General features: G+C 40.0%; 1 protein-coding gene across 25 annotated transcripts in view; it reads left to right on the top strand.

Moving 5' to 3' along the window:
- kif1aa (kinesin family member 1Aa) overlaps positions 1 to 13,945 on the top strand; it is a 43,428-nt gene that overhangs the window by 19,813 nt on the left and 9,670 nt on the right. For 5 of the 25 annotated variants that reach the window (XM_032526977.1, XM_032526971.1, XM_032526975.1 and 2 more), the window contains 17 exons: positions 113 to 203; positions 968 to 1,116; positions 1,207 to 1,385; positions 1,987 to 2,124; positions 4,002 to 4,331; positions 6,278 to 6,396; positions 6,495 to 6,601; positions 6,694 to 6,829; positions 7,165 to 7,324; positions 7,434 to 7,524; positions 7,612 to 7,730; positions 7,839 to 7,894; positions 8,002 to 8,217; positions 11,222 to 11,330; positions 11,522 to 11,588; positions 11,703 to 11,787; positions 11,896 to 12,001. In XM_032526977.1, the coding sequence (XP_032382868.1) occupies positions 113 to 203; positions 968 to 1,116; positions 1,207 to 1,385; positions 1,987 to 2,124; positions 4,002 to 4,331; positions 6,278 to 6,396; positions 6,495 to 6,601; positions 6,694 to 6,829; positions 7,165 to 7,324; positions 7,434 to 7,524; positions 7,612 to 7,730; positions 7,839 to 7,894; positions 8,002 to 8,217; positions 11,222 to 11,330; positions 11,522 to 11,588; positions 11,703 to 11,787; positions 11,896 to 12,001 (2,258 nt within the window). Of the gene's footprint in view, positions 1 to 112; positions 204 to 967; positions 1,117 to 1,206; positions 1,386 to 1,986; positions 2,125 to 4,001; positions 4,332 to 6,277; positions 6,397 to 6,494; positions 6,602 to 6,693; positions 6,830 to 7,161; positions 7,325 to 7,433; positions 7,525 to 7,611; positions 7,731 to 7,838; positions 7,895 to 8,001; positions 8,218 to 11,221; positions 11,331 to 11,521; positions 11,589 to 11,702; positions 11,788 to 11,895; positions 12,002 to 13,945 lie in introns of all 25 variants that reach the window. The other 20 variants (XM_032526992.1, XM_032526990.1, XM_032526988.1 and 17 more) reach the window with 10 other exon arrangements.

Raw genomic sequence — 13,945 nt, 5'->3', positions numbered from 1 at the left:
GACATTTGTTTCTCCATTTAAACAGTTATGAGAATCAACTAGACAGTTTACTCACTGACATCTGTTCCTAAACTTGTGTGTCAACATGGGTCTTTATCCATTAATTTTCTAGGATTATGAGAGCAAGCTGGAGGCTCTCCAGAAGCAAGTGGACAGTTACTACCCAGAACCCCCTGATGAAGAGGAAGAACCAGAAGAGGAAGGTAGTGCAAATTATTAGCCACATAGACATTATCTTTGTTGGTAGTCTTGCTTTGCCAGAAGAAGAAGAAAAGAGGGTCTGGCTAGTCTCACAGCAATTCGGGATGGGAGAAAAACATGCTCTAATTTATTGGCATATATTTAAACCAATCACAATTGACATGGGCGGCGCTAAATGCTGGACAGAGCCACAGTGCCTCTGCTAAATAGTCTCAGGAAGGAACTTGTTTTGGTGGAACATGTTTTCCGCTGAGTTTTCTGTTGACGATTAAAACTGCTTCTGAACGTACAGTTCATCCTATTGGACAGATAGTCTAGCTAGCTGTCTGGATTTACCCTGCAGAGACCTGGAGGACAGGTAACCATAGTCCTCAGTGGACAGATAGTCTAGCTAGCTGTCTGGATTTACCCTGCAGAGATTGAGGACAAGGTAAACATAGTCTAAGTGGACAGTAGTCTAGCTAGCTGTCTGGATTTACCTGCAGAGATCTGAGGACCAGGTAACCATAGTCCTCAGATTGGACAGATAGTCTAGCTAGCTGTCTGGATTTACCCTGCAGAGATCTGAGGACCAGGTAACCATAGTCCTCAGAAATCAGCCACAGGTTAGAACACCAACACAAAGACAGAGGAAGGGGACGGGACATCCTGCTGAAAAGAGGAACATCCGGCGGAATTTCCGGTGGTATCGTGGATATAGACCATGTTTGTTTTCTAGTAAGCAAATCTTCACCAAATGATGATGTTTTGTTCTTTTTGCCCACAGTGCAATGGACAGAGAGGGAAAGAGAGCTGGCTGTGTGGAGCTTTCGTAAGTGGCGTTGCTACCAGTTCACCTCCCTCCGTGACCTGCTGTGGGGGAATGCCATCTTCCTTAAGGAGGCCAATGCTATCAGTGTGGAACTCAAGAAGAAGGTTCAAAATGCTGTCACTTAAACCTATGTCCACGGATTGATGCTATGATTCAGCTCACTGACCACACCAATGCTTTTTGTGCCCCTGCAGGTCCAGTTCCAGTTTGTGCTCCTCACAGACACTCTATACTCCCCCTTGCCTCCAGACCTGTTGCCCGCAGAGGCAACTAAGGACAATGAGAAGCGACACTTCCCACGCACCATTGTAGCCGTGGAGGTACAGGATCAGAAAAATGGAGCCACTCACTATTGGACATTACAAAAACTAAGGTACATGAATGTGCACCAAGTCTTTACACAACAATGTTTTTATAAATCTGAGGCCAATATACACTACCGGTCAAAAGTTTGGGGTCACTCACAAATTTCCATTGCACTCCATTGTAGACAGAATACCAGCTGAGATCAGTTGCATTGTTTTTTTAACCAGGGCAGCAGTTTTCAGATTACATTATGTGCTGACATAATTGCAAAACAGTTCGCTAATGTTTTTCTAGTTAGTTTTTTAAAATTATATCAGATTAGTAAACAGAATGTGCCTTTGGAACATTGGGTGATTGTTTGCTGATAATGGGCAATGTAGATATTGCATTAAAGATCAGCCCCCCCAACTCAGATCAGCTGGTATTCTGTCTATAATGGAGAGGAATAAAAATTTGTATGTGAACCCTAACTTTTGACCGGTAGTGTATTCATGGTATACTGTCAGAATATTGAATGGTAGAAACAAAACATGTTTAAAATATCTTGTACATTTACATTTCACAAAAAGTATTAATCGGTAAGACATGCAACAACATAGACACATTTCTCATTAGCTCCAGGCTGTTCCTCTGTTTAGTACAATGACTTCATGTACTGCTTCTTGCAGACAGAGACTCGATCTCATGAGAGAGATGTATGATCGCGCTGCTGATGTGCCCAACAATACCACTGAAGAAAGTGAAAATGTAATGACCGGAGGGGACCCCTTTTATGACCGCTTCCCTTGGTTCCGTCTGGTTGGCAGGTAAATCTAAACACCATTGGCCGTATAAAGTATATGGACAGGAAAGGAAGGCATTCATACTGAACTCATAGAAAGGTCAAAAGCGAGCAAACAGAAACCCAGTGTTTGTCAGTCCATTCAGGATAATGGAAGGCGGAGAATACCACACATTGTGCATGTGGTCAACTGATAGACAATAATGACTGAGGCACCAGCTTGAAGTAGTCTGCAGCCCACTTCAATACGGGGTCTCTTTCATTGAATACTGAAGTCTGGTGTTCCCAGGCTGTACACAACTACATCTTGCCATTTTAACTGAAATAGTAAATTGTATTTGTAATAAGGACTTACTGGACATCATTTATCACACAACATGACCACAAACAGCTTAAAAAATGTGTTATTGAACATTTTTAATCACAATTAACCAGTGCCCTTCTTTTTCTGGTAACCAGTGTGAACATATATTCTCCTGAACATTGCAGTTTTAACACAAATGATGGATTTGACAACCAATTGAAAAGATTGGTACATGGAAGTTGAAGCCATCTTTTTATAGGAATAAACATGGAACATTTGAGATTGACATTTCTTCAGTCCACCTACTCAAAGCCTGCTGTTTCTTTCTATCCCATTTTGGCACACAGCAATCTCTTTGCCAAGCTCTCTCTCTTTCTCTTGCAAATGGGTCCTACACAAAGTCACATGGCCCTGTTACATAATATTCAGCATCAAGCCTTGACATTTCAATGTTATTTAGCTCTTGCAAAACGAGCAAAGATAATTAAACAGTAATCTAAAAAATATCCAGTTGAAATATGTCGTTTGTTACCTCATTTAGATTTTCTGATTCTATTCAATAAGTGAGTAATACTGCCATTTGTGGCCAAAAGCACCACATCTAATGAAAGTTGCATGTCAGCAGTCAACGGACAGTGGCTGTAGCAGACACCAACACCCTTTAAGCTTACAAGTAGAGACATAGCTGTAGTCCACTTGTGATGATTTTACCATAGACTAAGCACAAGCAGTTGCTGCTGTTAATAATCTGAAGGTCACTCACAAATGACAAAATGTCTACAAAGAATTGTTGTTGTACTGTATTTAAATGCTGCTTATATTGATTTTTTTTATTTATAAGTCAGTTCTTAACTCATAGCCTAGTTATATTGAATAGTTTAAGATACAGAACTATTTGAATTAAATAAATACAAATAAAATGCCATCTTTAAATTCAAAAAGGTGCACACAATACCTTTCATATACAATATTTGTGCAAAAGAAATCCAGTTGTCAACTTTGGAGGCCATGATGTGTGCATTATGTATAATATAAATAAAAACACCATACATTAATTTATCTTAAAGTAAATAGTGTTTGATATGATATATATGTTGTATACCTACAGCAGATACAGCAGCAGGATAAATGAAAAAACGTAAATGAACACCACCCCATCACCTAGTAATATGGTGATCTCTAAGGGGTTTGAATAAATACTTAAACACATAGATATAAGATGGCTCAACCTTTGCATAACTATTTCTGGCGCCTGTGTCACCTGGATGTGACTGGCCGCTGTGGAAGCTAATCTTTTTTCTACAGGATGTCAATCATCATCTACATGATCTGGCACAGTTACTGTATATGCACTCACAGGAAAGGAGGTTAAATACTTCTAACAACCTTTGTAGCTTGTCTTGCACGCGTTGCTCTGTTTTCTGTGTTTCTGCTGTATATGCTAAAATAGACGGTGTAAGCAGATTGTGACTTAAAGGGAGGATGGTTTTCTCCTGTGATCCAGTATACACAAAGTTCTACCGCTCCTCTTGTTTGAACAAGTGTGTGCTTTCTATCTAACTGTTCTAACCTAGTTCCCATGTCTCTGGCTGTACCAGAAACCCCATTTTCAACACATGCATGAGCGAGCGCATGAGTGACCCTACCCCATCCCCGACCCTCTCCAACTCTGAAATTACGGAGCTGGCTGACCCACAGCGGGAGGGTCGAGGGGAGGAGGATGAGTTGGATGAATTGGAGGAGTTGGATGACCTGGACGATGATATCTTTTTGGACAACCCGTGCTCGGAGCTCGGGGGAGAGGATGATGATGATGATGATGATGATGATGATGGTGATGATGATGATGAGGGAGAGCTCTGCCATGGCTCCGGCGAAGGCCAGGATCCCTTTTACGACCGCTCACCATTATTCAGTGTAGTGGGAAGGTTGGTGAGGTTTCGGGAGCATGCTGGTGGAGGAAACTAGCTCTTTCACAATGAGACACAGGGTCTGTTTCCCTTGATAGACATAAGCAATAATGAAAGAACATTTTTAAAACACAGTACAGTTTGAAAGTTGTTATAACAACATGGAGTCGGGGCATTTCAGTTGGATTGCTTCAGTGGAGTTTTGAAAAACGATGTGGGAATTTAATTAATTTCATCTTCTTAAACACTTCCTGCTTGCGTAGAACACCAAGTCAAACTAGCCACTTCAGTTTCTGTTCTTTGTCTCAGTTGTCACAGCACTGTGTCTCATGTTTGACAAACAAATGTCAAACCAGTACACAGATCTTTGTTCTTCATGAACGTGATACTTAGTGGACACCGAGTAGACATTTCTGGCCTTCAAGGTTTATCCTTTGCTTTCTATCTTTAACCTTATCAAATTTGAATGTTGCTTGATTTTCTTTTCAAATCTTTAATTTTGTTTGCTAACTGATTTTCTACACTGAGCAAAGTGCTTCTGCATATTACATTTGTACCTCTAAAACAAGTATTTAAAGTCAGCCCAGTGTGGATCTATTCATACAACTTTTTTCCATGCAAATTCAAGCAAAGTTGATGCTCAACAGCTGCTTCAGGTGTGTGTCTCACTTACATCAAACTAGGGGCTTTTACAGAAGACCATTCACTAGCCAAAGCACTGACATGTCTCATGGAGTATATTCAGGTCTGATTTGCATAACACAGGAACCCACAGCAAAATGTTTTCCCCATACTGTGAATAACCTGAATAACCTGAATAAGTATGAAAGAGTCTGGGAATGATTCATAAGGAATAGCATAGGGGTGTTCAAAGAAGACTCAAAATCTCAAGATGAAAGAGCTGGTTTCTACTGCAGCTGTCTCTTTTAGGCATGCCAGAGCACAAGTCTTTTCATTTTGACTTTTTTTGTCAATTTTTACTGAAATACGTCTAGTGCCCCTCTTTTGCACAAATTAGCACTTCGTCCTAGGAGGTGCACATTGATTTTTGATGTTGTTCGTTGTTGTTTTTTGGTGTAGCATACAGTATTTCAAGCTGTTGGCAGTTTTTATTCAAGCTGAGCCATGTTTTGTACGATGATTTCTGTTCCATTTGCTTTTGATTCCTTTGCGTCGAGAAGTTGAAAGCATTTTTGTTTACCCTTTTTTGTCCTGAGCATGCCTTCTTTGCACCTCACCAATCTTGTCATAAGCCTCTCCCTTTTTACACTCTTCACCCTTAAATGTCTACCCCTATTAGCTTGTGGAAAATGTGGTCCTTGACTGCAAGATCAAGTATTGGAGCTAAAGACTAGAGATTGAGAAACCAGAAAATAGGAACATTTCTAGTGCAGTTGTTTCCCGCATTTGGATTGTCAAGAGTTAGTCTTTGCCACTAGGCTTAAGTATTTTCAAGTCTAATGCAAAAATAAAATGCCTCAAGTGCTCATTTTGGCTCTGTACATTTGATTAAAGTATAGTATTTTCATATTTAGGCATGATGCACACTATAGTGCAGAAGCATATAATCATTAAGGCATGCAAAAAAACACTATTTCAGGAATGGAATTCATTGCTCATTATTTTGCAATAATTTAAAGAATTCAAAGTTGACCCTTACACACATGCTCCTTAGCCTCACCAAGCTTTCATCCATACAATACAAACGTTAAGTGATACTGCATGTGAGCCATAGACGTCCTGATAATGTCATTATTTATAGATGGTAAGGAAAAGCCCCCACAAAGCGATAGTAAAGGGCAGCCATGGCCATCGCAAGAGCAGTCCCAGCTTCTGTTTGGTTGCTTTGCAGCTCTGTGTTCTGTTGTCCAGTCCAGTGAAATTTGATCAAGTGTGAGTCATCTCCTAACTTGGTTGTTTGTAATCTTTTTTATTATTTCTCTCTTGTTCTGCTTTCTATCCAGGGCTTTTGTTTATCTGAGTAACCTGCTGTACCCTGTTCCTCTCGTCCACCGCGTGGCCATCGTCAGCGAGAAGGGGGAAGTGAAGGGCTTCCTCCGAGTCGCGGTGCAGGCCATATCAGGTAAGGCTCGGATCGTAAGCCTCACCATTGTTTAAAATAGGGCATGAGGGGTTTGAAAGGACAGGCAGTGTGTGACTTCTTGAGGGAGTGAAGTGAAGGTGCTTTGTGTTTCCCTCCAGCTGATGAGGAAGCACCCGACTATGGCTCAGGCGTAAGGCAGTCAGGCACTGCCAAAATCTCATTTGAGGATCAGCAATATGAAAAGGTAGAGACAATCACAACACAGTACATACAGGATAGGATTCACCTGTAAATACTACACTGCTAACCAGTCTGTTTTGCAACTTACTTTTGCAGTTCCAGTCCGAGTCCTGCTCTGTAGGACTGTCCCGTACAGGGATTTCACAGGAAGAGCTTCGTATCGTGGAGGGGGAGGGGCAGAATCCAGAACTGGGACCCTCAGCTGATGAGGTCAACAATAACACATGTGCGGGTAATGCTATTTCATGAGTGATTGTCACGTGTTTTGTGTGTTTGAGTGTGTGTGCGTGTACAGTGCGTGTTGTGTCCGACTCGGTGTGGCCTAAATCTGGCACACCTGGCTACAAGAGTCATGCCAGACTGATGCTTTCTGCGTAAATGACTCCCAATGGAATTAGCTCAAAACAGGGAGCAGGTGATTCTTGACCCAAATCAGACAAAGTCAGTGCCCCAAACCCTAGTCCAACCTCATCCATCCATCCATCGTTCATGCTGCCAGAAAACAACCTGGCTGCCTGCAATGCCAGCTTTAACCAGTGTCTGATTTTTATTTTGCGCTCCTAACAGCTGGTGCAGATGAATTGGAGAGTCCGCTGAAGAGTCTGGATGGTCCGCTTGACACAACTCTGGAGCACCTGAAGATTGGTAATGTTTTTACCTTCAGGGTGACTGTCCTTCAAGCCTCCAGCATCTCTGCAGAATATGCTGATATCTTCTGCCAGTTTAAGTAAGTAGTTCATCAACATTTTTCATTGTACACCCTTCCCACAATGGTCAATATTTATCATGTTCCTTTTAGTTTCATATGTAAATGATGCAATTTGGATTGATTACAGTTTCATCCACCGCCATGATGAGGCCTTTTCCACTGAGCCCCTAAAAAACACAGGCCACGGCCCCCCTCTTGGCTTCTACCATGTGCAGAATGTAAGAAGTATCAGCCAGTCTGTATAGTGATGAGCTGTGAGGTTTAAATAGGTTAAGTGTTTTAACATCATTGTGTTGTTTTTATAGATTGCTGTTGAAGTGACTAAATCCTTTGTTGACTACATCAAGACTCAGCCAATTGTGTTTGAAGTGTTTGGACACTACCAGAAACAGCCTTTTCTTCCACTCTGTAAAGACGTCATCAGGTACTTGGCTAGGAAGTCTGAGCTGATTTACTGCTCAGACAAAGATGCAATGTATATACTTTTGTTTTTATGAAATGATACATGATTGTGTGTTATTTCCACTCCCAGTCCACTACGTCCCTGCAGAAGACAGTTCCCACGAGTGATGCCTCTGTCCAAGCCAGGTAAAAAAAAACTCCTTGCAAAGTTACTTTGCTTATTTAGTATTGCCTTTGTATTGGTCTCCTTGTAAGTCACGTCATCGTAGCCTCATGTTGTTGGGTATGACCAGTTGACTCTGACGCCTCGCCAGACCGGGAGAAATCGCTGGACCTGATCCGATACCTGGTCCCAGATGTGTTCAATGGGACGCTGGTGGATTCGTTGTCAGACCACGCTCTGTCTGCTGCTGGCTTGGCTGCTTCCTTCTTACTGGAAGGAACTGAGCGAGCTCATCTGACAGCTCCACCCACTTCTGTCTGTTCAGTTATTAAAGCTCAGAAGCCGGGTTGGTTATTGATATCCAATCCAAGAGAATCCTGTGACTGAAAGCCTTTTTATATCAAGTGTTTATCGTGGTGTGACTTCAAAAATATTCCAAAGCAACTGTTATGTCACATTACAATTAATATTATTATGTAGAGATTCAAGATGTTGTAACAAGAAGCATCAATTTAGCGAAAGTATCGCTCAAATTAACACTAAGGTATTCTAGCTATTGGGTTGATGTTCTCTAATTGATACTGTGACGTGCCCTTCCTGTAGAAAAGGAAAAAGTGTCACAGAGAAGAACAAAGATTTCAAATTATTGTTTGTATTACTGTTGCCACTATGGGGCGCCGTTTGTAAAGCGGCTCGTGCTGAAAATAACAGCAACATTTGTCACATTTAGCTTTAAATAATGTTAAATAAATGGATATGAAATTTGAGGGTCACTTTCTTGCACATTTACAACAATATTGTCAATGGAAATATTTTAAATAGTTAAATCCAAAATTAAATGTAACCTAAATGTAAATGTTAAATCTATATGCAACTAAATGTAAATCTAAATCTAAATGTTAATCTAAATCTAAATGTTAAATCTAATCTAAACTAAATGTAAATCTAAATATTAAATCTAAATCTAAATGTTAAATCTAAATCTAAATCTAAATGTTAATCTAAATATTAAAACTATCAAATGTTAATCTAAATCTAAATCTAAATGTAAATCTAAATATTAATCTAAATCTAAATTAAATCAAATCAAATAAATCTAAATCTAAATCTAAAGTTAAAATCTAAATCTAAATCTAAATTAAATTAAATATTAAATCTAAATCTAAAAGTAAATCTAAATCTAAATGTTAAATCTAAATCTAATGTAAATCTAAATGTTTCAGGTGAAACTAAATATTTAGCTAATAGCAAATTAATGTCGGTAACCGAAGTACCAAAATAAAAGCTCGAGGAGGTCAGTGTATGTTATAGTGTCAAATAACGAATAAAAATCCTCTCATCGGGAGTATGGACTCTTGAACTTGGATAACGTGAAAATAACTACCTAAAATAATAAACACAGTTGGGGAAAACTGTATTTGAAGAGTACTTTGAGTTTTAGTGTCACTTTTATGAATGGTGTGGGAATTATAGCCACTATAGCCAGCCACGGGGGGTCACTTTGACTGGTCTGTCACGTTCGCTTGCATTAACGTCAGCAAGAGCTATCCCGCCCGCCCCCGACAAGGCACTGACAAGACACTCGAAAATGTCCAACGAATCAGCGTTAGCCGAGAACATCGGCAGAGGTCCTGGTGGCTGTACAAACTTATTAAACAGCAACAGCGACAGCCTCAGGGCCACCGCAGGCCACTCTGGTAAGCATGTTTTCCAAATCACGGAACTAGCATTGTCTTGTTGTCAAGGTAGTAGCAAATCTTACTGGCTAGCTACGCGTAGCTAGTTTAGTTAAGTTAGCCTTGACAACAGGGTTGCTAGCTCCGTGATTTGGAAAACATGCTTACCGAGGTGGCCTGCGGTGGCCCTGAGGCTGTTGCAGTCGCTGTGAATAAGTTGTTTTCAGCCACCAGGGACGGCTCTGCCGATGTTCCGGCTAACGCTGATTCGTTAGACATTACGCAGAGTGACCGGCCAACAGTACCGTGCCTTGTCGGGGGCGCGGGGAAGGCTCTTGCTGACGTAATGCAAGCGAACGTGACAGACCAGTCAAGTGAGCACCCCCCCCGTGGCGGCTAAGTGGCTTAATTCCCACACCATCATAAAAGTGACACTAAAACTCAAAGTACTCTTCAATACAGTTTTCCCCAACTGTGTTTATATTTTTAGGTAGTTATTTTCACGGTTATCCAAGTTCAAGAGTCCATACTCCCGATGAGAGGATATATTCGTTATTTGACACTATAAACATACACGACCTCCTCGAGCTTTATTTTGGTACTTCGGGTACCGACATTAATTTGCATATTAGCAAAAATTTAGTTTCAACCGAAACATTTAGATTTAACATTTAGATTTAGATTTAGATTAACATTTAGATTTAGATTTAACTTTTAATTTAGATTTAATATTTAGATTTAACATTTAATTATGTATTTAGATTTAATATTAGATTTAACATTTAGATTTAGATTAATTAACATTAGATAGATTTAATATTTAGATTAGATTAACTTTAGATTTAGATTTATTTAATTTAACATTGATTTAAATTTAGATTTAGATTAATATTAGATTTAATTAAAATTTAGATTTAGATTTAACATTTAGATTAGATTTAAACATTAGATTTAGATTTAGATTAACATTTAGATTAGCATTAGATTTAACATTTAACATTTAGGTGAACATTTAATATTTGGATTAACTATTTAAAATATTCAATTGACAAATATTGTTGTAAATGTGCAAGAAAGGACCCTCAAAATTTCATACCATTATTTAAACATAATTTAAAGCTAAATGTGACAAAATGTTGCTGTTATTTTCAGCACGAGCCGCTTTACAAACGGCGCCCCATATGCCACTGGTCATGAACTAGTACAAGCTCTTATACTTTTAAATATTTAATTTTGATATTAAAAGGTAGTTTTCTTGTGTCAGGATTCAGGTGGATTGGCTCTCTGGTGTACTGTGTGTTAACTGTCCTGCGTGGTGGATTCTCCTTACAGTTCCCTCTTAAACTCTTGTGGAGAAATCAATACTGTTAAAGGAGAATGCTGTTCGTTTATGAACTTTATGAATACATTTGTTAAATCAGAAGGAAACAAAGGTTTTTGAGTGGTGTTCTCCTTTAAGAGACAACTGCAGAGTTGCCTATAAATTTGTTGAAGGAAAGGAGCGCCTTCTAAGTGGCTTCCTTTCTTTACGGAATCACTGATTTCCTTTCTTCTTCCCTTTCTCCTTCCGTTGTAGGTTTAGAGCAGCTCCATGCTGTTAGCCACTAGTATGCTCTATGTCTACACTCAACCTGTCTTCCTGTCTTAAACTCTCTATCTCCTTTTTCAACACAGTACCTGCCACCAAGCTGACAGCGATGACCCGCCCACAGGCAGGACCCTGTCACTGCAAATATGATCTCATGGTGTTCTTTGAGATCTGCGAGCTGGAGGCCACTGGAGAGTGAGTGTACTGGGTCAAGGGGTGACCCAGAGCAGTTGGTTTTGGCAGATTTTTCCATGAAATAATATTTGTTTATTATTATTATTGTTATTATTATTATCCTGAAACAGTTTGGACCAAATGTCTCAAGCATTGTTAATCACTGGCACATGAACAAATCAGTGAAGCTGGTTTCATCTGTGTCCTCCCAGCTACATCCCTGCAGTGGTGGACCACAGAGGAGGAATGCCTTGTCATGGCACATTCCTACTGCACCAGGTAAGTCAATCACACTGTGAGCAAATATAATATTTGGATGATTTTTAAATGAACTAATGATAACCATACCTCTTTTTCTTTCTTGGCTGTCTGTCTTCTCTACAACAACCACAGGGCCTCCAGAGGAGAATCACTGTTACCATTGTACATGAGTCAGGAGGTGACATGGAATGGAAGGACATCCGTGAGCTTGTTGTGGGTTAGTTTGGTTTTCATGCTTTCTAACACCTGAAAACCAAACATCGCACCAACAGTGAAATTACCTTTTGTATGTGCTGTTCTAACTGAGGTACTTGTGTGTTCCTAGGTCGTCTCCGCAACACCCCTGAAGCTGATGAGACCATCATTGACCCCAATATTCTCTCTCTCAACATCCTGTCTGCTGGGTATGTCAGGCCCATGCAAGAAGACCGGTACGTACTGGTGTCAACATTTGAGAGAAACAGTCAGATCTTTGCAATGAAGTATATCACAGGGCCAGCCCATATTTTGTAGGTTTTAAAGAGATTTTAAATACATATGCTCAATGGGAATTCAATATTAGTGGCCACATATATGTTTGTTTATTTTAAGGTTGTGTCAGCTTTGCTAAATTAGGAAACATATGGTTCTGATTTTTACGTCAACAACAGTGTTTTCTGAGGACCTCACTTTATTACTGTTGTGGCAAATCCTACAACAGAACACACGGGCAAATGCATGGCATTGTAATCCAGCTTTACTTGTCAAAACAAAAAAGCATGGCAGACGATGCACAACTTGAATGTTACAACAAACCTTTAGCAGGTACTTTTGTTATCTCTTTAACTGTGTCTGCATGAGTATAGTTTCCTTTCTCTAACTTCAGGAGGCCACACATACAGTACAACATCCAGAGTGACCATGAGCAAAGAGACTCAAAGAGTTATTTAAGAGTCATTCTTGAAACTTAAGTTTGCCACTTCAGTAGTTATGAATTCACTTGTCCATGCTGGCTGTGCGACCCTCCTCTGTTTACTCTGCGCTTTTCGTTTGTTTAAATGTCTTCAAGTTGCATCTCTGTTCATCACCTCACCTTTAACCCATCTCATCTCTCTGCCATGATTAGATCCACTAACCCCAACATTGACCTGCTTATAGAGCCACATATTTGAACCAAGCACAAGTCACTACACCGCTGAATCAAATGCATTAATTAAATAATAAATACAGTAGCATCACAATATGATATTAAAATGCATGTCTTTAACTTAATTTAACTCCAGCAGCATGTGTCACTGCATAGTGTAAAATCACTAACAAACCTTAAATTATCTGTATTTTGACTCAATATGACGCCATTGGACATACAGCATTCCATCATCATTTTATTAAATCCCTTAATTAACTCTTGATATTTAAGAATCACAGACTGGAGAAACAATGACAAACACTTCATGCACTGACCTACTGTATGTAAGGTCTAATTTAAAGCCCTATAGATGGTGTTTTGGGTGTGTTGTGTGATTGCAGCCTAGTTTATAGAGTAGCAGGAAGAAGGTGCAGATGAGGCCTGAATGAAACTCACAACTACAGGAATCAACAACCCAACAGACCAATGCCATTGCCAATATCATACTGGAATGAAAACAGAATGTTTTAGTAACATCATAAAATGTACCAAAGGACAACATAAATGAGGCATCTCTTTGTGACTGAAATAGTATAAGCAAAAGGTATGCACTGAGGTTTCCACAAACAAGATGGGCCTTGGTGCCAAGTGTAATGTTTTATGTTGTTCTGCAGCCAGCCAGTAGAGGGCACTAGGTTTCTTTAAAGACTAGTGTCCCTATAAGGAGAACTTGTGTTTTGGCAACTACTGATGCGTCATGCAGGTAACATGTTTATTCAAGAAACACAGTTTATCACTGGCATAAAAAATACAATTTACTCTTCACTGGTTTGTCTTTGATATCAGTATCAGTAATATTAACAACACCACTGTATGGTGGCACAATGGGGGGTGGCAGTAGCTCAGTCCATAGAGAGTTGGGTTGAAAACCGGAGGGTCACTGGTTCAAGTCCCCGTGTGGACCAAGAAGTACGGAGCGTGGATTGGTGGCTGGAGAGATGCCGCTTCACCTCCTGTGCACTGCCAGGTGCTGTTGAGCAAGGCACCGTATCCGCTCAGGGCGCTGGTTCGGCTAGCAGCCCACTCACTCTGGCATCTCTCCATTAGTGCATGTACAGATCCTGTGTGTGTGGTTCAGGACGGTGTGTGATTACTAACAAAGTGTGGACACAGAGTGTAAATTGTAATTTTGCCATTGGGGATCACTAAACATTATAATTAAATATATAATATAATCAGGGGTGCACATAACCTTTTCAGTGAGTTA

This window comes from Etheostoma spectabile, chromosome 9, assembly GCF_008692095.1.
Source record: "Etheostoma spectabile isolate EspeVRDwgs_2016 chromosome 9, UIUC_Espe_1.0, whole genome shotgun sequence".
NCBI classification, from domain to species: domain Eukaryota; kingdom Metazoa; phylum Chordata; class Actinopteri; order Perciformes; family Percidae; genus Etheostoma; species Etheostoma spectabile.
Note: the sequence above shows the minus strand (reverse complement) of the source record. Positions and strands in the feature narration are given on the sequence as shown.